The 24,047-nt window shown below is 50.1% G+C and overlaps 1 protein-coding gene across 8 annotated transcripts in view; it reads right to left on the reverse strand.

The window, feature by feature from the left end:
* Positions 1 to 320: 320 nt before the first annotated feature.
* The window catches only part of FAM168A (family with sequence similarity 168 member A), a 193,050-nt gene continuing 169,323 nt past the window's right edge, over positions 321 to 24,047 (reverse strand). For all 8 annotated transcript variants that reach the window (XM_068930790.1, XM_068930793.1, XM_068930791.1 and 5 more), the window contains 6 exons: positions 22,813 to 22,893; positions 9,724 to 9,849; positions 3,986 to 4,128; positions 1,567 to 1,741; positions 780 to 912; positions 321 to 646 (listed from right to left, as the gene is read on the reverse strand). In XM_068930790.1, coding sequence (XP_068786891.1) covers positions 800 to 912; positions 1,567 to 1,741; positions 3,986 to 4,128; positions 9,724 to 9,849; positions 22,813 to 22,893 — 638 coding nt within the window. In that variant the 3' untranslated portion in view covers positions 321 to 646; positions 780 to 799. The remainder of the gene's footprint in view (positions 647 to 779; positions 913 to 1,566; positions 1,742 to 3,985; positions 4,129 to 9,723; positions 9,850 to 22,812; positions 22,894 to 24,047) is intronic.

Genomic DNA, 24,047 nt, shown 5'->3' on the forward strand with positions numbered 1-24,047 from the left:
GGAAGACACCCATTTTTTTTTTTCTCGCAACGTGTTACGGAAGAGTAAATAATTTATAATCCTTAAACTAAAAACATACCCAAACCAAATCGGAAGAAGCCTGCCTACCAGCGCTGTGCTTTTCACACCGTACCCTCAACATCGACCACTCGGACTAGTCAAAGAAAACCTAGGCGCTTGTCAACGACGACGACTAACGAAAATAAAATAGGAATCAAAACGAAATAACGGGAAGAGCCCAAACGAACAAGACGTGGGGAGCGCTGCGCCGCTCACCGGGGCGATGCTGACAAGTGACTACGCTGAGCTTTAAAACGAGATAGGACCAAAGAGAGAACTTTACTATTGCTCAGTGTCAGTACTGTGTGTTACACACTTTATGTGGGCCGGGGAAGGGGACTGGGGTGGTGGTGGGTGGGGGGGAGAAAAAAAATAGAGGCAGAAGATTAGAAAAAGCAGCTTTTACAAAAACCACTAAAGAATGCATAAAGTGACCCTTGCACTTTTTTTTGTTGTCGTTTGTTTGTTTGTTTGTTTGTTTGTTTGTTTTCTCTTTTGTTCTTGCAAACAGACGAGGCGCTGCGGCGCGGCGGCCGCAGCGCCCACCTAAGACTCGCGTAGTTGCATACAATGTCGGACGCCGGATCTGCAAGAGAGCGAAGAAACGGAAGAGAAGGAGTTAGGAGCCGCGGGGACGGACGCGGCCGGGGTCACCCGAGCCCTTCCCGGGACCCGCGGGCTCCTCGGCCGGAGCGGACGAGCTCCGCAGCGACACTTACACGTGAGCTGCCCGGCGGGTTTACCAGTGCGGCGGTACGTAGCTGTAGGTGGGCGTCCCTTGAGCCCTGTACGTCGGCACGGACACCGGATGTGCTCCGAGGGCGGTGTGCTGCGGCGTGGTCAACAAGGTTCCTGCGAGGGCAAGGAGACACGTTCGGCGCGAAGGAGCTTCCCTCGCCGGCCGGGCACCTCCAAGCCTCCCCCACCATCCTCAGCTGCCCAACAATTTTGGGTGCTCGGCCGCCTTTTCTTGTTGTTTTCTCCCCTCCTTCGGTTCTCCTAAGTCTTGGTCTCCCCGTGAGACCCAGCTCTAAGGCATTCGACTGGCGTGGCTGGTGCCAGATGGCGCCGTGAAGGCAAGAAACCCACCTTCTCAGCGTCGCCGGCTCACAGAGCGCTATTTCACACCCTACTTTCCGCCCCTTAACTCGCTTCCTTCCGATCTTCTGTCTCTCCGAAGGCCAATGGAAGAAGCTGCCAGCAACCCGCCGCCTCTCCCAGCCTCCCGAAGGCGCCGGCCCGCGCGGCACCCGCAGACGCCGCGGGAACCCCCGAACGGGTGAGCACCAGCGACCGTCTCCCAGCGGCCTTTTCCTAATACGTAGGCTGCGACGTCTCTCCTTGTGACGGAGCCCGCAGCCCACAACGGACTTCTGTTTCGCAGCTGCTGCAGACAAGCGCATCCCTCGGCCTACTTCAACGCACGGCGCCAAGAATTGTTTCTTGAGCCGCTGCTAACGACAGATACGAAGGCTTCGGAAAAGGGGCCGCCGAGGCCCACCTTACCTGCTGACATTGCCATGGTGGTGCCGGCGACCATGCCCATGGCCACGCCGTTAGTCCGGGGCGCAGCGACGGGGGCCGGGTAGATCGCCGACGGGATGCTGTTGGGCTGCACCACGGTGGTGTGATGGATAACGTGGGGCTGCGCCGCGTACACGGGCTGGGTGTAATACGCTCCCTGGTTGAGAGGGGAGAAGACACCGGCGGCTTCGTCAGCGGATTGAAAGCAGAAGCCCCAGCCAAAACCGGGCCCCTGAAGGGCCTTTCAACAGCCCACGTGGCCCCCGAACCCACCCCACGCGCCGGGTGGGATGCGCCAAGGAGATCCTGCCATAGTGAGATCCCTGTTGCAGAGGTCCCCACACCCAGCCCTTCCGAAGAGCCCTGCAGCCTTCACTGACTAGGACACCCCCGCTGTGATGGCCACTCATGGAGACACACTTAAGCCCTCGAGGTCTCCAGCTCAACTCCAGAAGCACTGGTAAGATCCACAGTTGCTGGTATTAACCATTGCAGATGGGAAACCATTCAAGTTCTGCAAAAACTAGCTAGTTTTTTTTTTTTGCTCCTGGTCCTTCCTGCAGCCAGGAGCACGTCCTAGCGTCTGAAGACATGGAGCAGCACGGACGAGGCAGATCCCACCCGAAGCAGGTCAATAAGAGGCCTCCAGGTGTAGAAACATGGGAGGGATGAGGGCAACAGCAACTGGAAGGAGATCCACATCCCAGATGGGTGAACCAGCTCTTCGGGGACAAATCCCGCTGCCTCGGCTTGCAGGGATGAAATAGAGCCCAGGCTCCAAATGCTTTAGCTGCTAGCTTGCAAACTGAGCAAGAGTCTGAGCCCCAAGGGAGCTGCCCAGACGTGGAAAGCGGAGCTGGTCCGGGACAGACAAAAGGAAGCAGCATCTCCTTGGGTTTCCACAGGGAGACAGAAGGGCTCCGAAACGTAGGTGGCAAACACCCCAGGGATTTCGAAACGGCGGATGGGAATAAAAGAAAGGACCCAACAGAAAAGGCTCCATGGCCGAAATAATGAAATTCCTGAAATGTGAGCGGGGCTACGAGAGAAGTGCCGTCCACGGGACAGGCAGGGACAGTGCCGTAACAAGAGCAAACCAAGAAGGTCGGAAAGATTAGAGGGTTTAAAACAATGAAGGGAGATTTTATCGCAGGTTAGTGAAAGCCATTAGAGGATCTCTATGGATTAAGAGGAGAACGGGTTACAGCTGAATTATTCAGTTACGTCTTTCTTTCAGGAGCTGCAAAGGATGATCAGACAAATTCGACGTGCAGAAAGGGGTTTCCTCAGGCCGGGGAAGGACAGGCTAAAATAAACGAGGCCCACGAAGAAAAGGTGACCGAGAAACCAGCCTTTGCAAACTGCCGCAGTAAACCAGAGCAAATCAGCGCCGGGAGGGCACTGGCAAACGTTCAGCCGGCAGCTTGCTGGGAAGGGCAGCTCCCCAGCTCGCGCCGCCGGGACAAACAGCACGTCGGCCCCAGGCTAGCCCAGAGGTCAGGCTACGGCCACCTGATCCCATATGGTAATTACCGAGGTTTAATGAGTTATTGCCCATCAGCTGAGCCACAGTGACCGAATCCAGGTCCGTCCTTAGCCCACCCCTGCTGCCACGAAGCAACATCCCAGGTGGGGAACGCTGTAAGCACATGGCCAGCAGAAGACCTACCAACAGATCGTTCTCTCAGGCACTCTCTTGCAAGCTTTTAGGCTGTAAAACCTCTATTTGCCCGTCCCCATGAAGCAGAGAGGAACAAACGGTATCTCCAGGTGCTGTTCCCTCTCCTGCCTGTCAGTGGGCTGGGATGATGATATGGGGCTGCTGGCTGATCCCAACTTCCAGCTGGGGCTGGAAGACGAGTCGGCTTGTGCTCAACTTGCCTTGCTGGGAGGCAGTGGCACATCCCAGCTCAGTTCTGGAGCACAGCACCCTGGGAAACGGGTGCATTTGGTGGGAACGAGCACACAGGTACGTGTCCGGTGGCCCTCAGCCATGGGTTGGGGTCAGGGAGATTGGCCAGCCTTCCCTGGAGTCTTCTGGATTCGGTAAGACCTGCCTGTCTAATGTGAAATGCACGCATAATGCATTAAATAAAGGAGAGAGAGGGGCAGCGAGGTGATTTTCACAGGACACCTGCCCTAAACTGAATCTCTCGGTCTCTTGGCACAGGCACACAGCCGGCGGCAGCAGCGGGAGGTGGCCGGAGGGCAACACAAAGCTAGTGAGATGCCACCAGCCACCAGCACCAGGATGCCGGCATCACTCAGACTCATTTTGCAGCCAAAGCCCATTCCTGCGGGAGCCGCAGCAGGTCAGGAGCCGCATTCGCATGGGGTGAGCGAAGCTGTGGCCGCACACGAGGCAGCCGTGGTGCTCCAGAGCCACCGCTGTGGCACCTACCTGGGTGTACAGGTTCTGCTGGGGATAGGCACTTCTGATGGGGTACATGGCCGTTTGGTACGGATTCGGAGACGGCGAGTAGGGCGGAGGCGCGTTGTTGCTCTGGGTCGGCGGGACCTTGTACGGAGTCCCCGCGGTGTACCCTGGCAAAGACAAAAGCAGCCCGAATTAGGAGCGCCGTTCACACCCGGAGAGGCACCGGTCCACCCGGTGCATGGGCAATTCCAGTGCGGGGAGAGGCAAGGATACACCTTTCGGTTGGGTTTTGGCAGGTCAATGTCCCCTAGGGCAGCACGTGGACTCGGAGGTGCTGCCAGAGCCCGCGGCAGGTCCTGGCCAGCCCCTTTCCAACAGCAGCACCGAAACACCAGCTGGGGAAGCAGCCGTTTCTCACCGTCCAGAAGGCTGCTGCAACCTAATCGGGGCTGCGCCGGCACAGCAAATGAGTGACCCGGCCACGCAGGAGTGCAGCATCGTGCCCGTCCCCGGAGGCTAAGCTCGGCCGGGCTCACGGCTTGCATTTGGATGCCCATGACATTTTTGCCACCCCCTTCTGCAGCTGCATGCAGGGGGTTGAGGTGTATCCTCCGCAGCAGCGCTTCACAGCGCTATGCTCCACCAGCCCCGAAGCCGCTATGAGCGAAATGCTGCCTACACGTGTCCAAAGCGCTGGCAAGCGTTGCCACATCTCGGTACGCCAATGGTCCAAAGCGCTTAGGTGCTGAAATCACCAAAGACAGCCAAATCCACGCAACTACCTTACGAGCCTGCATACATCCGCTTTGCAAAAATTAGGAAGTTTTCACCCTTCCTGCTCCCCCTCTTTAGCGCCGCGGCGTCGACGGGAGCAATTAAGATGTCCAAAAGTTGCTGCTCTAAGCGCTGGGCTCTGTTAAAGGATCAAGGGTGCTGAGGGTTTTGCTCCACGAGGGGCGTGAGGGTCTGGCCTCATGGTGTTACCACCAGTGCCCATCACCGTGGGAAAACCGCTGCGGGAAAACGCGCAGCGCCGGCGCTTGTTCTGACTCGGGCGGTTCAGCTGGAGCATCCAAGTCCCAGATTTACACTTGATCCAAGATCTGAAGAGGCCCAGAGCACGTCTTTCAGCATGAAATGTCACTGAGTTGATGGGGAATGGACTAAAACAAGGGATGCCTTCCCAAACAGCCATATTTGTTCCAAACAAATCGCTCAGAGGACAACGTGGCTCCCATGGGCTGAACCGGCAGCCGTTGACTTTGGATCTCGCTGGTTTTGCTACTATTTGCATTTCTGAGCTGTTTGGGGCGTACAAAACTACATTTCACTTCCAGGAAGACCCGGTGTTACCAGCTTATGATACTTTATTGCAAGTCTCACCATATTTGCCATTTTTAAGAGGCCCGTTCCTGGAGCCACGCAGATCCTCTAAGAATCTCCGCTTTTCTTTTGGTGTCCTTCAAAGGTATCTTTCTACCTGTTGGACTTGTGAGTAAAGACAGGAGAATATGAACTGTCTTAAAAGCTCAGAGACTGCAAAGGTTATTTTAAGAAATATCCTGCATTTACTATTTTTAAAGCTTCAGTGATTTTTCAGGTCGCTCTCACGATTAAGAGGAAGGGAGAAGAAGGAACTCATTTTTTCATTCCGAAGTGGAGGAGACCATGTTGGTGGGGAACATGCCAAATTGCGAAGGGAGCTGCAGCATCTCCCTGGAGGTCTGACCCCATCAGCTGAAACCCGGCTAGCTCCAGCTCTTCCGAGACCTCCAGGCACCCGCGAGTCCTTGAACCACCCCCTCCAAATATGTTTCCTCGCCTCTCTCCCTACTGAGCTGCCGTCCGGCAGCTCCAGCTCCCACCGCAGAAAAGCAGCGCTGCTGTAAAAAACGTCCTTTACTCCACAGGGTATCAGAGCAGAAAAAAGCAAAGATCTGAAAACTCATTTTTTTCTCCAAAAACAGACAACCCCAACCCCTCAAACAGTTCCGTTCTCCAAAACGGAGGGGATGAGTCTATTATAACACTACTTCATCCAGTTCTTGTTGCCTGGCAGGTAGGTGACTTCTAGTCAAGCAAATGTACCCTTTAAAAGAGCTGCAGCCTGGACAGAGGATCCCTGCAGGACAGCGCCCGAATTCCCACTCTTTAGAGGCACCCAAGGAAGGGTCGCTCTGCATGATGGTTCCTCCAAAACATTAGTACTTAAGTGCTCAAGTGGGGAAAAATTTCCAGGACCTTTAAGCTCTCTTCTAAGGTAGACGAAAAGGTCTCCAAGTGCAGTCACCTGTCGTCTGGGCATGGACCTGATCTGGGTCACGTGTGAAGCAGGGACTCTCCATCCTGACCTTGCCACAGGCTCCCTGTGCACAGCTCGGGGTCTGCACCGAGAGGTGCCAGATTACAGGAATTGTCAGAAAAACCAGAGTCTGGTAAGAAAATATAATCAGGAGATGCCACGAGGGATGGCTGGGCAGGGTGCCTTTGGAAGACCTTCACATTGGCACTATGGGGCTCCCACTTGAAGACCTTCTTCAAGCAAGGTCTCTCTCTCCATGTTCAGCAGCAGAAGCAGAGACTCATCTTTTACAGTCCGTCAGGTCCTGCGGGAGCATCACGACACCACTTGCGGACAAATCAACTTCTTTCTCACCGTTGCAGAGTTTTTCCTAGTTTTGGCTCATTTTTTCAGAACTCAATGGCCTCGGGGACTGCCGTTTCTTGGCATCAGACTTCATTTCTGATGGCCCACCTGGAGACGCGGATGAGCTAAATGTTGCGCAGTTTTACCGCTTTGAACGTAGGCGCTAAAACTTGCTGCAGACTTTCCCGACTGCTGAATCGCAGACAATTTAGCTACTATATTAAAAAAGGTATTAAACGTAATAGTCTAAGCAGACGTAATCTTCCACGTTTATAAATTAGGAAAAAAAAAAAGAGAACAGTTTGTACTAGTTTGTGGCTAAAAATTACTTGCAATCAAGTTTTAATGACACAAGATGAGATATGCTACTCCTGGAAAAGCCTGTCTGCCAGTTAATTTGAGAGCCTAATTATGACTATCTAACACCTTATTAGGATTAGAAAGTTCACAGGGCCTGTGCTGCTGCGGCTCTGTGTTTCGGCAGCAGGCTGGGGTTTTCAAAGCAGTCGCGAGCGTTTAAGCTCCGGCTTCTGTTAAAATTACCGATTAAATCCCCATGCCGTGCTAGAAATCTCACCCTTATTGATCCTGCAGCACCAAAGCGTGCTGAATGATGCAGACACATTTTTTTCTATATTAGCGCTAAGGCTGCTGGGGCTGGGGGGAAGCTCTCTACATGCTGCATTTTGCATCGCCCGAATCTCTTCTTCTCACACGAACAGCATTTCACGAGCATAAAAATGGACGCGCAGGCTGTCATGGCCTCCTCCAGACCTGAACGCTTTGCTGATGCTCAGGAGCAAACTCTCGACACCCTCCGGCCCTGGGAAGTGTAGGGGAGGCTATTGCCGGAGGAGGAAAAGCTGGGCAAGGGGAGATTGAGCCTAAGGGAAGAGCTAATTTGGGGTGCCCGGTCTGAAAGACGTCTGATTTTTCAGAGCCTGCAGCGCTATATATAGCATCTCCCAGCAAAGCTCCTTGGGAGCCAATTGCAGCTATGAGCCCGAAGCGTTGCTATAAATCATACCTCAAGGCTTTATCTATGCTGGTAAATGAAATGTGCCTGAGCCAATTCTCTCGACCTGAGGCCACGCTGCATGGTACTAGCCTGGGGACATACTATTAAATTATGTTATCACCCAGACGGGGTGGCCACATCCCAACTGCCCCCTGGGAATGGTCTCCACTCTGAGACTATTGCCAAGCCATGCTGAGGACCTGGGCGGCTGGATCAGGCCAAAACCGTGCCAGGGACCAAGCTAGCTACATACCGATTTACACAAGCAAGGAAAGGCAGTAAGGCTGAGCATCATTCAGCCAGCCAGGGTACAACGCCTCTTCTCCTTTCCCTGCATCTCCTGCCTGCCTTCTCCTGCAAGAAACGAAGCCAGCTTCTACAGGGAAGAGATTCCTGCCTCGGTCCTGGAGGAGAGCCCCAGCCATCAACTCAAAAAGGGACGCAGGGGAAGAAGAGCGGACACAAGCCTGGGCAATGTGCTCTAGGTGACTTTGCTTGAGCTGGGGGGTTGGACCAGATGGTCTCCAGAGGTCCCTTCCAGCCTCAACCGTTCTGTGATTCTGTGAGGAGTGATGTGATCAGGTAACTAAAGACTGTCATTGCCGGGGACCAGGGCCATTTCCCAGGCGGAACCCAGTTCCCCATCCCAATCCCATTCCTCGCTCCTTGTCCTCATCCCATTGCTCACCCGGCTCCAGCCTGACCCCCACCAGCCACCAAATCCCTTCCTTCGGCACCTTCGCTCTCCTCACTGCCTCTTTGGCAGGTCCTCTTCGCTTTCTCCCCCAAATCCTTTCCTGCCCCAGGTCCTGCAGGCTCAGCTCTTGCCTCCCCTGATTTCGAGGCAGCTGACAGGCACAAGGGCAAGGAAAAATGCCATGCTGCCTCACCCCGGGCATGCCCAGCACGGACTGAACTGCTGATAAAAATCAGCATGCTGAGGTTTTTACAGATGCTTGCAACTTGCTCCGATGTGGGCTGGGGTGACACCAGGTGTGACAGAAAGCCCACGTACCCCGCCAAGTTTGCAGCCCCCTACTCCAACGAGCAGAGGGGCCATCCCTTTCCAAAAAGAAAGTCCCCTGAACTTTTTTTTTTTAATACAGACAAAAAAGAAACGTCGTTTCTTCCCCTAATCTCACTCTTTGAGTGGTTTAAACAAAAAGTAGCCTGAAGCAGACACCCAGCGTGGAATATTTCGGCCCACGTGTGTATACAGGTTGTAACCTTCCCAGCCTTGCAAATACCGTGGGCCGCCAAGAGCCGCTTAGCTCAGTTTTACACCAAAAATGCCTGAAGGGTTTCTCCAGGCCTCGAGGCACTTGGGAGCATTAGCGGTACCAGGTGAGATTGCAAGGGGCAGCTTTATTTTCCAGCCTTACGGGGTGCTGGGAGGCTGGGAGCCGGCTCTGCTCCAGGCTGCCGCAGCCCTTGCAGCCGCCTTGCCGAGGGGGTGGACGCGTTGCCTGGCACAGGAGGCAGCGACTTACTTTTTAAAGCCTCCAGGCCTGTCTCGATGGCAAGCCTCCGCGTTGAAAAGCCTGCTTTACGATGATCTGTAACTAACACCGCCCCGGCTCCGCTCTGCCAGTTTGATTTAAGAGGTGGGAATTTCCCTGGGGTTTCTTGCAAATCATCTTTTATTTTCGAGTTCCCTCGGTCACTTTTAAGGAAATCGGAAATAATCTCCCTTTGTTTGGTTGGTTTTTTTCCTACTCAGTCAATATGTGAACAGAGCTTGCCTGAATACACTCAGCCTGTGCCCAAATGCAAGAGTCAAAACCGACTGCAGAGCAGCAGCGCTGCAGGAGCATCACTGGTGCAGATACAGAGCTGCAAAAACCAGCTCGGTGACCCCTGTGGCCCCGGCGCTCAGCTAGCACCAAGGTCTTTCTTGCCCTTCTCCTCTGCTCTTTTCCTCCTTTGAAGGTGAGCACGGAGGGTCGGTGTTCTCCTTTTCACCCACCTTTTCGTATTTTTAACAAATGGAAAAAGAAAGGACCAGGGACACCCGCAGCACCCCGGGACCCTCCACCAGACCAGGCAAAATGGGAACAAAATAACCAGGTAAAACCCCAGAAAAGAAGGTTTATTTACTGAATGCTGCAGAAGAAGCTTGGTAAGTTCTGTTCTCGGTCCCAGTGTCCACCGGGAGGTGGAAGGTGCCCTCGGTGGCACAAGAGGAGGACGTCTGCGGCCAGGCCTGCTTCATCAGAAGTGTGGCTTGAGCGGAGACAGAAAAGAGGTATTACACACAGCCAGCGCCCACGTGCCAACGTTGCAACCAAGTCACAACATCCCACGTTCATGTTGCATTTAACCACCCTGCTGCCCTCTTCCTTTCCCCTCGCCCCTTCTAAGGACAAACACATCGAGGACTTTCACACTGTGCTTCCTCTTCTGCCGCCTGCTCCTCAAGGAGGAGCCATGTGCGGCAAGCAAGCAGTTACCTACCCAAAATGACCACCTTCCTGAGCCAAATGATCTGCACAGGGATCTACATTTGGGGACGTGGCCAGTTGGGATGGCTTTGAGGACGTTCTTGGGGATCTGGGGCTTTTCAGAGTTCACCGCTTGCAGATGCGTCCAGGGCATGTGCTGCAGATGAGCAAAGTGGTGGCAGCCATGACCGACCCATTGCACCGAGACACAGTCATTAGCAGTGCTGGAGAAATAGGTGACAGGAGCACGGACTTCGGGCAGTCGTCCTGTAATCCTGACTTGTGGCAAAGCGTTTACAAAGCCAAATAAGACAAGCCAGAAAAATCTCAAGAGCCAATTCTTGTGGGATTTGAGAAGGGAGCAATATTCAGTTATTTTGTACATCTTTAGTTTTCTCAGAAAGGAAAACTTCTTTTACTTAACTGGCCCAGTGCATCTCTGTGTGATGAACCAGCACTGCCTATGCATCGCGAGTCCTTTACCCAATAACCAAATGCATCGCCAACACGTATCTAAGAAGGTCTGCTGCTATCTCGCAAGGCTTCCTGCAGCACATGGAGAGTGGGGATGGCAGATCACCAACAGAGACCTTGGAGTTGAGTTGGCCCCTTCCCAAGCTGGTGCCTCAGGAAACAGCTTAACAGGTCCCTTTTTTTTAATCCCCCCAAAACTATGACGCTCTCATAACTTTTTGTTCCAGACTAGCCTCAAATTCTGGCAGCTGCTATCCATTACGTGTTTAATTCCCGCTCCCTTTCAGTGGAGTGCATAAGCCCTTTGAAGGCCTTTGTTCAAACCCCACGCCAGCCTGGGAGGTGCAGTTATCAGAGCTTGCTGCTCACCAGCTTAACAAATCGATCTATCTGTTATTATAAAAGAAATAAGCTCCAGGTTTTCTATGTACTGCAATACGTGTTTCGCAAACCCAGCTACTAAGGAAAGAAAGCCAAGTGAGGGTCGATCGACCCTCGGCGAGTAGCTTAGTGATTAGACTTCATTGCGAAGTTGTTGAGGGTAAAGGAGGTAAAATGAGGCAGCGGTTGGAATCAAAGAGAATCAGCAATTTCTTTCTTGTTTCAAGCTATTTTTTGTGAACTCGGGAGCTAGACTGTTGACACACTCACCACACACCAAATTACTGAATTCCCCAAGACCTCTGGAGCTAAAGCACAAAACAGCTATGCTTTACTTGTGCCTACTCCGACCCAGGGAGCCGGGGAAACTAATCCGTGGTGAAGCTATGGGGTATGTTCCCGGTTGATTTTATGAACCGTCAGTTTTTAATGTAGCCACTGTTCACATTTCTCTGGCTCCTGGGAGAGATGGCTGATTAGGGCTGCCTACCCTCAACGCATACCCATGGCACAGCAGAAGGCTGGCAGTCAGGGCAAGCCCCTCCTGTCCTCCTCCCGCGCCCGGGACTATTAGAAGGAGGTCAGATTTCCCCACAGACACAATAAAAGGATTCTGCGTCAGCCTTATGAACTCAAGAGACTTCTGGGGAAAAGAGACCTTTGGGCAAGAGAGGCACAACGGAAGCGCGATTCATCAGCCGGGGACTGTTCCCGGTAGTGGAAGAGGCCAAGCTTGGACAAAGCTGTCCGGAGCAGAAAGAGGGGCTGTTTGGGAGAGTCACGGCCTGCCGGAGAAATGTCTTGCCCTCCTTACCCTTCCCGTGGTCCCACCTTTCTGGCTGAAGGAAGCCACCTATGAAGATACTCTAGGGCTGCACTTCGTAACTCCTTTCTCTGTGCAAGTAACTACTGTCATATGTCAGGGTAACTGGCAGCTGGGTTATGGGGCAAGAGATAGCTCACGGGACCTTCAGGAAAAAGTGGATTTGGGGGCCTGCCTCTTGACCGTGCCTGATGGACTCACTGGAAGGCAAAAGAAGGAGCAGGCTGGATTAAGAGCTCTGCCGGGCTGCTTTTACCCCGCAGGCCACAAGACTAGCCTCTCTCAGGACTCTGCGCTAAGGCCCACAAAGGGATTTTATGACTTTGTCAGGGCTTGTAAACCTTTTCGCAGTCTGAAGGGAAGAGTAATTATGTTCTGAAACCCTCCAATGCTTTCGTGTCTGTTCAGACTCTTAATTAACTGTCTCTGAAGACAGAACTGTACATCTGGAGCGCCACAAGGCTAGAAGTCGGGTATACGTAGGATGCTGCACAGCCAAGCAATTCAAGAGGCCAAGGGACTGTGCTCCGCTGCTGGAGATACGGGGAAACGTTCTCCTCATTTGTTGCCTTCTTCGATAGAAAACTAGGACGTTTATGGGAAGGGAGAGATGGAGAGAGTAATTGCTCCTCCAGCTGAGGACTGGCTGTTTTCTGTCCCAACCCTGAGACCCCTCCCAAAGGTTTGCAGGTTCCTGAGGATTTCCATTTGGTGCTGCTTTGTTTTCCAGGGGACGCTGCCCTCCCGAATGTCACACTAGACAGGGCCTAACTCTCAACGCTGAGAGAGAGAAAAATCCTTTCACTTCCACTTCTGTTCAAAACCAGATTCATTTTTGCCTCTAGAGTTCACAAAGGTTTTAATCTCCAAGACTGCCTGTCTGATGAGATGATTTATTTAGATGTTACATGAATCCTTCCTCGGTAATGTCTCCTCTCCACATTAGATCTACCAAACAGTCACAGCAACTTGGATCTGTGATGGCTGGAACTTGTAGCTTACGGCTGTGCATGTTCTTTACACCAAATCACTGATCCTCGGAGAATCCATCACATAAACCTATACAAAAGGTGAACTCAGAGGCAGCTAGGAACAGTAATATCTCCTGGTCCTTTGCAAGAGCTACAGCTCACAGAGGTGACAATCCAGCCATGACTATTTAATATTGTTTAAGTTCTATCTCCTGCCAGTATCTCCTGGATTGGGTTCAGCCTCTCACCTACACTTGTCTTTGAAAAATAAAGAGCTTTTATTCGTTATCTGCTGGATCCCTGGGAAATCTAGTGGTAGGAGCCAGAGAAGCCACTGAACTGAGTGCTGCTCTCTCCAGTGCTGGGACAGGCCAAACTCCCTTAACTCCATTGAGGAGCTCCAGCCAATACAGTGACGTTGAGGACATATTCAAAGCGGAAAAGAGAAAAATATGAACCAGACATGCCCAAAGAAAATTCTGCGTATTAACCAGAGTACAGAATCCTTCCTGATGAAGAAGGCGAAGAAAGGACTAAGCACATGATACCGTATATGTACCTCTCGCTTCCCTCTGCTGACCTTATTTGTGAGGGACACAGCCTGGAGCACAGCACAAAGTTTGCAACAAGCTTAATCCCTAGGCAGTCCCATCACTACGTGTCTGAGTGCCTCAAAACGAGGAGAGCAGTTCCTCTTAGAAAGCCTGGGAAGGCCTCAAGGCTCTCTGGGACGTTCCCGTCACCAGACTCCAGACATCTACCTTTGGAGACCTATGGATCACCCTAAAGGGTCAGCAGGGAGATGGATCGTGATTCAGAGCACTTAAGGAGAGAGAGGAGACCTACGCTTTGCTTCCGCAAAAGAAGATTTTCTCTCGGGAGGATTCAGAAACAGGAATGCGGAACACATACAGCCGCCATCCTGTGCCCCAGCAGGTCCACAGCAACCACGCCGAGACACCTCATTTCCTAGGCTGATTTTAGAAATGTCTGTTCAGCTCAATAAGGGCACTGAAGTAATGGATACAAAACATTATTCTCTACTGCATTATTAATAGCTACAGCTGAAGCATAAGCCATTTGCCGTGCAAAGAGTGTGTGCCCTACTTTCAGGAAAATAAAAAGCAGGTTTTAATGAAGGAAGTTAAAACAAAACAGCCATCTCGGGAAGACAGAATGCCTAGGAGGGAACATAGCCTAGGATTAATGAAGAGATATATTATTTTTTTAAATAACTGGCACGCCTCATGTCTCTGCAGTAGAGTGATTTTTAGGTGCCCCTTTTTACATACTTGAAAGGAAATTTTGCACCAAAATTGTCCTAAATAGCCAGGCTTACTGCGAGCATCGGAGTTTGCAATGCTGGCATTCAGCGGTGATCTTGTAACCCACCTTGTGTCTCTCCATCTAACAAATACTGAAAGATGCAAAAGAAAAATCCCACAACAAGGCAGAAAGCAGAGCTCTGCTGTTTCTGTGAACCCCGAGCTTTTTTCTCCTGCCTTTGCAGGGCTTCCGGCACAGAGCTTTGCAAACAATGCTCTGACTGCTGTCACCTATCCCCTGGAAAGAGCTGCTTTAAAATAAACTGCCGCAGAAATTAAGACTCTTTTGGTCTTAAATCTGCTTCGCTCAAACATTAGTGACTTCAGTAAATATCTGACAGTGAGCGAGGGAGAAATGAAGACTGGTTCTGATTACCAATTTCCTTTCCTTTCCCCTGTGTGGCTGGACCTGGAGGGAACGAGAGGACTCTAGGCCTCTCCGAAACCCTCTTCAGGTCTCATTACGCTTTTCTGATCGAGGCAGTTACAAAGTCTGTGGCACTAAACCATTTGATTTTCCATGTGCATCCCAGGGGCTTTCACAGCCTTTCACAGGAACCACGACGTCAATAAAAACCAGGAAGCATTGCTGACTTCGGTGGGGCATCAGACACCTACCCAGAGGGAGCTGGCCTGAAGAACACCTTCAAGGGTGCCCAGAAGAGGGGTAACCAAGCTTGTGCAGAAAACTTCTTTCAAGCCTGAGATACACACCAGCCCGTTTCTGGTTATATCCCAAGAAATCAACAAGTCACAAGCAAAAGATGCTCTTCCCTTCCCAACCTCCACTGCCAAGAGCATTAAGGGGCACGTTCACACGCTCCACCCAGATGAGGACACTCAGGTATCCAACTCGCCAAACGCGAGGAGGAAACGTGGTCAATAAAACTGTTTTGCTGATTGCTTTTTTAATGATCACTAAGGATTACTGCCAGCAGGTACAGCACCCGACTCCAGGAGGCCTCAAAATTAAGGCTCCTTGCTAGTAGATGGGATGGATTTGGCAGCAGCAGCTCTGGAGATGCTGTCCGCACTGGGGCAGCTACAGCTTTCACACCTAAAAGAGCGCAAATACACTTTTGCAATCATTTTGCTGTTTTCAAAATTGCAGATTTTAAAAACAAGGCAGATTCTCTCCGATTCCAAGTGCGTTTGAGGGACGGCCTGAACCTTGACAGCATGTTCTTCGCTGTGGCTGGGCTATTTCCAGCCCGCTGTATGACAGTGACTGATTCAATTTGAGTAAGCGCTCTTTGTACTGACACAGACGACTGGTTTTAACTCCGCCACTGAACCACAGTATTACTTTAGCTCAATTCCATTTAACGCAGTCAAGAATGCTACCCGCTCTGTCACACGTGCACACTCATGGAATACTTTATCGAGCTTATTTTGCATTAACTGTCTCTCAGAAATTCCTAATTTTCTCCTTTAAGTCCACTTTCTTATAGAGAAGTGGCTGGTGCCAAAGGATACGATGCCAAGAGGTCCTGAGCAACCAAACCCCGGAGTGGTTTCTGGAGTTGTTGATGTGATATTTCGCCTAGGGCAGAATCACGATTGTAAAAATATAATTCAGTAAAGACTGACAGGGAGATGCAAGGAGCTGGAGAAAGCCTCTCGGATTTGAGGAAGGTCAGAGCCAGGGTTGCCTCCATAGCCTTGGTTCTGCCCCAAGTGTCTCCATGCAGGAGTAAGCTGAGGGCTCTGGACCATGCCTCCTCCGAGACACATCTCGAAATGCTGTCAAAAAACCCTACCGATACTAAATTGTATTGATTTCAAAACCTGTATGATTGTTTATGGGCAGCATGGACATTTGCCCACAAGAAGAGCTGAGTTAAGAATCGGTATTTTTAATCGTCGCCCTTTCCTAGCTGATTTAATGTGTAACTGTGTTATGTTAACGCATTATTATGTACTGGAAGATTTTTGTTCTCAACGGAAAGCGATCTGTCAGCTTTCTGGACTTTCTGGCTTTCCATTTTCTGATGTGGAAATTATTAAAAGTATTTTGAAAAAGCATAAACAGAAAAAAAGAAATGTAAATGTCAAGACAGCTGTGAATGCTTTCCTGATTGAGCATTAAGCTGTGCAACAAAAAGATCTGGCAAGGGGTGACAAAAATGATCAGAGGATTTTTTATAGAAAGAAAGCCTGTAAAGACTAGGCCTCCACTTCAGAAGGAAGAGTCCAGGAAGGGAACAAAAGGCTGAGTGGCACAAAGAAGATTGACCAGGGCTTTCATTTCCCCTTTCACATAATGCAAATCTAAGGCAACAGTCAATTATTTGCATTGCTCAAAAAAAAAAAAATCAGTAACTCGAGCCTTAATTAATCTGCAGAACGGCCTGCTGCAAAGTATTGTAGCGATAAAATACAGCAAGTATCAAAGCCAGGGGAAGGTTAAGATTATTTAATGCAAGAGGACACCCACAGTTACAGTAGCCAGGACAAAAGTAGGAAAAATCAAAGTCTTCATATCTGAGCGCTTAAAAGAAGCGCTGACTAACAAGGTTTGGGGCAGATTATTCCATAGCGAACAATCCCAAGGAAGCGGCTGAGCTGGCTGTTTTTGGGGTGGTGAGCCCTGCACAAACGGGCAGCTTGGCTCAGCTGGGGCTGCCGCTCTCCAGCTGGAGTCTCGGCCCAGGCAAGACCAACTCGCCTCCTCCAAAACACAACTTTTCAACTTCTTTTGAAAAGCGCAGTAACGTGGAAAGAGAACATGCTCAAGCTGCCTGAGCATGGTAACAACCTGACATCCCCACTGGGAAATCAGAAATTGGCCATAACGCTGCCTCAGCTTGGAGCATCTGTAGTCCCTGCAGGGATGCCCCAAAAGGGACCGACATGGATGGGTTTTGTCGGTGCACAGCGCTGAAGCTCCAACCGTCAAGGAGGAAGCTGGTTCTTGACAGTAAATGCTGTTATTTCCTTGCTGATTGTCCTTATCTTCCTCCTCCTCGGATAACCTTTCCTCCTCTGAAGCAGTTTTCTTCCCTGTGCTCTTCAGACACCCCTCACTGAAAGCCTTTTCCCCAGAAGCCAACCTGGGAAAGCCTGGCCTGGCAACCATCACTCGTTTCGGCAGGGTCTACAGCATGAAGGAAGGAGAGAAGACTTTAGAGGCACCAAGTGCCTTTTTCTATAATAAGCCCAAGTATCCTTGAACATAACTAAGTGCAGAAACCAGTGCCGCATCTCGTGGCACCACCCTTGACGCTTCCCATGCAATGGGCTTGCTCCTTCCTCCAGGCCCTTCCCACCAGCTCCTTCAACCCATACAGATGTTCAACACTTGTTCAGACACATGATACTCTGCTCTGTTTAGGAATTGCCTCCTCCTATTAAAATCTGTCATTTCAGAAAAATCCGTTCGCTGCTGGAGCCTCTCTCCCCTGGGTCTGTTCACGGCTTCTTTCTCCTGGCATATCCTCACACCGTGATACTCCTTGTGTTGGGGGTCATTAGCTGCCCCGCATCCTCGGGGACGATCAGGAGAGCCTGCGTTCCGTGTGCTGGGTTAGCTGGCGTCAAGTATGTGAGAGCCTTTCCAAAATCTACTTACAGGACAGGAGGCTTCAGTTACCAGCTCCTGGCCTCACTTCCTACGACTGAATGAATCAAAGACGAAAATCTTCTCTAGGGGAGAAAATCCTCTTCGTCCCACAACTTGTGCCATTGCCGCCATGCTCCTGAATGCAGCAGCAAAGAATTGAAATCCCGGCGTAACACACGTCCCTCTTGCCTGGGGCACCCCAGCAGGATGCTGCAGAAGACGTGCCAGACTCTGCCATCCCTGCAGTCTGCCTCTAGCGTCACCTATTATATGGCTGGGTGCAAGGGACCCACTTGGCTACGTGGGCTGCCGATGCCCTCGCAGGACTGGTGGAGCCCAAGAAGATGCACAGAGCCTTGCTGCTGCCCACTGAAACTCCCAGACGTGCATGACACCCCTCTGTGCAACCCTGGGTACAGGGCTATCCCTGGGCTAGTGGTTTCCATGTTCTCTCTTGGTCTTCTTGACCGGTTCTTCTCGGTCTGGCTTGGGTTTTTCCTTTTTTTTTTTGCTTGCGCATTTTCATTACCTTTCTTGGTGGGTGCAAGCAACTTCTTTGCTCAAGAGGAGGCGGATTATCCTCAAGGTCTCTCTATGCTATCCATGCTTTTACACCCTGGGCGGGTCCCATTTCTTAACCTATTCCTGCTCTCTAAGGACAATCTATGCCAAGAAAGCAACCCCATAAACCACATCCTAGATGTCGCCTTCTCTGAGAGTATCTTTACTGTATCAAAGTTTTTTGAGAGCGCTTCTGTGAAACTCCTTTGGGTTCGTGTTTTTCACGAGGACATCCCAGGTAGGATTTATCTCACCCAACCTTCCCCTTCTCTCTGTAGGACAAACAGGCACCCAGGGGAGTCTGTCCCACCCTAAGATGGATGGCCTAAAGGACTCCCTGAGGAGAGTCTCTCCATTGAAAGATTCTCACATTTCTCTCCATTGACTACAGGGGCAGCCTAGTTGGCTAGGATGGACCCCTAGCATTTAAACAGCTAAAATTAGTTAAATCCTCCCTAATGTGGCAATTACTACAGCTGTTTAAAATAGCTGAAAATTTCCTAGTGGCATGTTTTTTTATTTGGAAAATACAATTGAGCTGAAACAAAAACTTTCCAAGGGAATGTGTGGATTTCAACAAGATTTTCCACAGAAAAGAAAAGTACTTCTTTTGGGTAAAAGTGCAGCATTTCTGGGGTTTATTTCAGTTTTCTTTTCTAATACAAACTCCTGTCTCCCAAAGATGGGGACTGTGATGTACGAGAAGCAAAAAGAAAACTCCAGAAAAACTCCTCTTCCTGCAGGGATTAGGTGCTGCCTCTCACATGGGTGCCCCCTTCACTGTCTCCCCACGCATCCAGAGGCTGAGCTGCTGCCTACAGGATGGACATGCCATGACAGGAGATAAGAGAGAAACACCTCTGGCGCCACCAAGCAGCTTGGAGGCATGACCATTCCTCTAAATCAGGCTTTCCTGATGTTTGCCACACCAAGGCGAGGACTGGGAACGATGCTCCAAAGCATCTTGTCATGTGCAGAAGGAGCACATGCAAAGCCCTTCTCCAGGGACACCATGGCTTTCCTCCATCTCCATCCTGGTGGCTCCTATCCTGCGTATTGGAGCCTGAACTGCCCTCCAGCCATGCCTTGATTCCCGGAGATGCCAGGGAGGATCAGCGTGCCTTATGCTGATGCTCTTAATTGCTTTTTAGAGGCACTATGTCTTCTCCACCATCTCTGGGGTGTCCAAGTGTCTTACCTTGGTGCCCTGAATCGCTGTGGCAAGGACATGTTCCTATTGTTCATGGTTATAACAGCTTCGCTGGTAGTTTGAACACGATCCTCGGTGAAAACAGAGCCACCAATTTCAGTAACACTGCCGGATGCGGTTGACTTTTATTTTTCAAGTCTTGGTTGGAATGGCAGATATGCTAGTTTTAGCCTGACCATTTTGAACTCGTGACTGCTTTCCCATAAACTTGCATTTTCATCATGCCCAGGCCAACATGCAGGAACACTGCTTCCCTGTTTGCTTTCCTTCCCTATTTGAACACAGAGGATGCTGCCAGCCTCTGGCCAGACCAGCTGCTAATAAACTTGTGGTTTTTTACACTATGGGACTCTTTTCATTTTACTCTTTCAATACGATGGCCTCCAGGGGAATTTGAGGGTGGCCAGCACACATGTAGAGTAACAAAGTCCTTTCCAAGGTTTTTGATGTGAAGAAATGCACCGAAAGACCATTCCAGAAGCACACGAAAACACCAAAAAAAGCACAGCAGATCTCTTTCTTAGAGAGGCACCCACAGTAACTGGCTTTATTTAATAACCTTGCAAAGTAACAGGGAGTTTAAAAACAGACCTCTGGTGATGTGCAGAAGACAGCACCAAACCTTTTGGCAATGAACCCCTCATTCCTGCTTCATCAGCACTGGAAAGCTCCCGAGCCTGGGGATCTGTTGACTTTATGGCAGCCGAGAGACCGGGACCTTGGCAATTCGGAGAAGAAAGGCTTTAACGAGGTGGCCACAAAGGCCTGCTTTGTGCTCGTTTTGCAAGCATCTATTGCACTCCAATGACTACTGAGCACTTCACTGAAAAGATGTCTTTATTAAAAAGTTTTAAAATCCCTCAGCTTCTTTTTTGAGGCAAAGCATTCAGAACAAACACCTCAGACAGCCAAAAAAGTTATTAAGTCAAAACGAAGGGTGAGATTTTGTTTTTCATCTCAGAAGTGTGAATGGCGAGGAGTGAGCAAGAGACTTTTTCAGGCCTTCTTCATATTTTTCCAAGACAAAAACCACAGTCTTGATTTCAGAAGTGCTTTTCCGGTCACAGTTCAGACCTTGAGAATTCTTGGATTTGACCTGTGTGACCATATTATTTAAAGAAAACTCCCTGATAAAGCACTACAGCCTAAAAACTAGCACCTAATAAATAATATTCTGATCTCAGGATTGCTATTAGAAAGGATATTCCCTCTTCTTATACCACATTCCCCCTAAAATTTACTTTGGATATAATACACAAACCAGAGCTATATTCTGAAACTGCCACTCAGCTCTCGAGTTTCCATCATCCATTGTCATGCAAAGAGGCTCCTACTTCCATCTCATTTTCTGAAAACAGAGACCTTGGCCGTGGTTTAAAAACTCACCAGCGTTAGGAAGGTTGCCTGGTCCTTCCAAAGGGCTGGTTTCAGTGAAGTACTTTAATGGATGTTTAACCTCAGCTAAATTATATCCTAAACAGGGGCCTAGGAGAAATCTTCTACTCCAAAAACATAAAGACATCTACAAAAATTTCCAGGTGTGGGCTCGAATGCATAAAGACCAAGCAATTCATTTAGCAGAGGAACTCAGATATTCCTCGTTAAACACAGAACCTCATTAGTTCATGCTGTGATAAAGAAAACTCATTGTGGACCACTGGATGTTATCACTGAGCACTTTAGCAAATACACGGGACAGGAAGATTAATCTAACCCAGTACGTCCTTGGTTCACTTATGACAGTGTTGTTCTACTTCTTTTCTTAAAGAAACTTCCTTGAAGAAAGAGTGAAGAAGGCTCCTGGCTCGGGCAGAGCTGGCGGAGGGGTCCCTGTTGCACCACGGCCCTTTTGCAGGCCATCTCGGCCTTGTCAACAAGTGCAAATTACTCCCTAATATCTGCTTCTGAACAACTTCTTTAACTTAGTGAAAGATCCTCTTCTGCCAGAATAAGACGTGTCCACACTGGAAGTTATCATCTGATTCAATTACATTCTCTCGTAATCCACACCATTAATTTTCTATCAGTCCCTCCCTATAAGACAGTTCCCCCGCCTCTTTGCTTCACGTAGATGTGCCGTTCAAGCTCAGCGTGACCAAAACAGGATACTCGGTTTTGCATTCATGCCACCCACCCACTTTGCCTGCTTCCCCATTCAGGATCCACTGGACCAGCTGGGCTCTAGCCCACGTGTACCGTCTTCCACCTAGCCCTTTCTCTGTGGCCGCAGATCGGAACAACCGGAGCTGTGGCTTGGATACGCTTTTGGCCAAGAGACAACAGAGGGAGGAAAACAGGAAGGAATGGAGAGACAGTGTCCAACGGCAGGCAAGGAAGGGAGCTTGGCAGCCTGGGCTCCTGGTATCACACAGGAGAGAAGACACGACGTGGGTGGAGGCTCTGTGAGTGAACACGAATGGCCTGTGCTTGATACAATGCAAGAGGGGCATGACGCGTTTAAAGCAGAGGGCTGGGAAAGCTATTTTTGTACTAAATCTCTGCAAGGAGGCAAGAGAATTTGCCCCAGTCAGGGACAGCAATAGAGAACAAGGCTCCAGAGATAGCTCTGAGCTACCGACGATGAACATCATGTTACCTATCTGCGCAGTTGGCAGGACGGATCAGAGGGACTACGAAAGAGCATGTGACTGGCTTGAGAAATGAAGAGTGCTCTGCTAGCCATGCTGGTGTGAACCAAGGGGTGTGTGGCAGCAAGGCTGCAATTTCACTGGGCCTAGATGGAGAGAACTTTGGAGCAAGCAGCGACAGACGCCTATGAGTCACCAGGGGTGGGACCCGAAGTTGTACTGGCAAGGTAGATGGGGAGTAGTGGAGATGGGAAGAGAAAAAAGAATGGAGCCCAGCCAACCTTTCATGGAAAGCTGGAAGTGGGAGACAAAGGATATGTTGCAATGGACACACTGCAACGGAGCAGAAGATAGAGCTAAAGGCCAGCTTGGGAAAGCCCAGGGAAAACAGGATTTTAAGGAGAAAATTGTGGCTGATGCTGTTACAGGCAACTGGCACATCAAGGATAAGGGGGAACAGTTCCTGCCTTTGGCTGGGAAGAGATTGCTGCTCTCTAGAAGAGCCATTTCGGGGTAGTGAAGGGAAGGGGAAGGCATGCGATATTCAGAAAATATTAAAAACTGTCAACATGCAGATATCACACTGAGGAGGATCGTAAAAATTCCTGGGATGAGTTTTAAAATATAATTAACAGCTCAAAAGTACTTCACGACATGGAGAAACATTCCCAATGTACGGTGTGAAATTAATGGCAGAGTTAGTAGGAGGAGAGCTTAAAACAGCCCCCTTCCCAGGAAATTATTTGCGGTCAACCACGTGGAGACTGCTGGGTTTAGTACACTGAGCAGCAAAAGGTAAATCCTCCTGCACCCTTAAACACATTATCTCCGTACTCAAAGTTGGTTTTACCTGGGGCATAGCCGGGGCTGCTGGTTGGATACATGTTTGGGTTGTAGGCTGGGGCAGCTGTGGGATATCCCGTTGGATAACCTGCAAGGAGAAAAGGAGAGAAATTATGCTATTGGCAACAACAGCGAGAGAGAAGACAGGAACCCTGAAAGCAATGAACTATCTATGTAAGCAAACAGGCCATCGGCACAGCTGAGATGTAAAGCACAAACGTTCTCCGACAGCTGGGGCACAGGAAGGACTACAAAAGTGCTCTACAGGCTTTCATTTGACACCTTCAGCATTTAATCTTTATTCCCCTGGAAAGCCAAGACAACACCGACCACACAGAACGCAGGAGTGTTCAAGGCACGCTGAACAAAACAACTGAGAAAATACACGCACCGAATGCAGAACTCGGCTATGAAAAATCACAGCCACAGCTACGTTTGAAGGGTTTTCCTTGGCTGCTGGCAGCCCTGTTAGCTTGATGCGTCACAGATGCAGGGCAAAAGTTTAAGCTTGACGTCACGGCTTTAGCTAACCCAACACGGCATTAAGTGAATAATTCCTGATGTTCAAATTATTAAAAAGCAAACTCAAACCCAAGCTGGGAAATGATTCTGCAGCTCCTCCACAGCCAGTGCTACGAAGCGCTGAGCTCCCCCTCCTCCTCCACCAAGAGCAGAAAGCACTAATTTACATCCCAACGGCGGAGCTCAGCTCCTTGCCCAAGTCAGTCCTCGGTCCTCAGAATTTCTATTAGCCAGAGCCTCTTGCTAAAGGGAAGGTAAAGACTTTGCATGAAAACAGGCCAGCCCTCATAGTCACTCATCACTACACAACTGCCAGTCCAAGGAGGGACCCAGTTTCCTGCCAAGCCACCTGGAAGGAGCACACCAGGCACCTCGTACCATTTGAAGCCATCATGTAACGCAAGAGGTTTTAATGGGCATTTTAGAAAAGGTTACAGAGCATCTTCGGTTTCCATCATCTTCATCCAAGCAACCTTAATAGCATATATGGCAGACTTAAAATTCATTACCTATGCCCACACACCATGCAGGCATCTTGCATCAGGCTCTTAACTTCCTCGGAGGTCCTCGTCTCCCTTGAAGGCCACAGATGACAAGCTCTGCGCGCCAGTCTGCCTGCCTTTGCTTTTGTTCATTGCACTTTTTTTGGTTTTTGGAAGTTTTACCAACTGAATGTGGTAATGCTCAAATAACTTTGTTCTTCCTTACATACTTCCTACA

This window comes from Struthio camelus, chromosome 1, assembly GCF_040807025.1.
Source record: "Struthio camelus isolate bStrCam1 chromosome 1, bStrCam1.hap1, whole genome shotgun sequence".
In the NCBI taxonomy this organism is placed as follows: domain Eukaryota; kingdom Metazoa; phylum Chordata; class Aves; order Struthioniformes; family Struthionidae; genus Struthio; species Struthio camelus.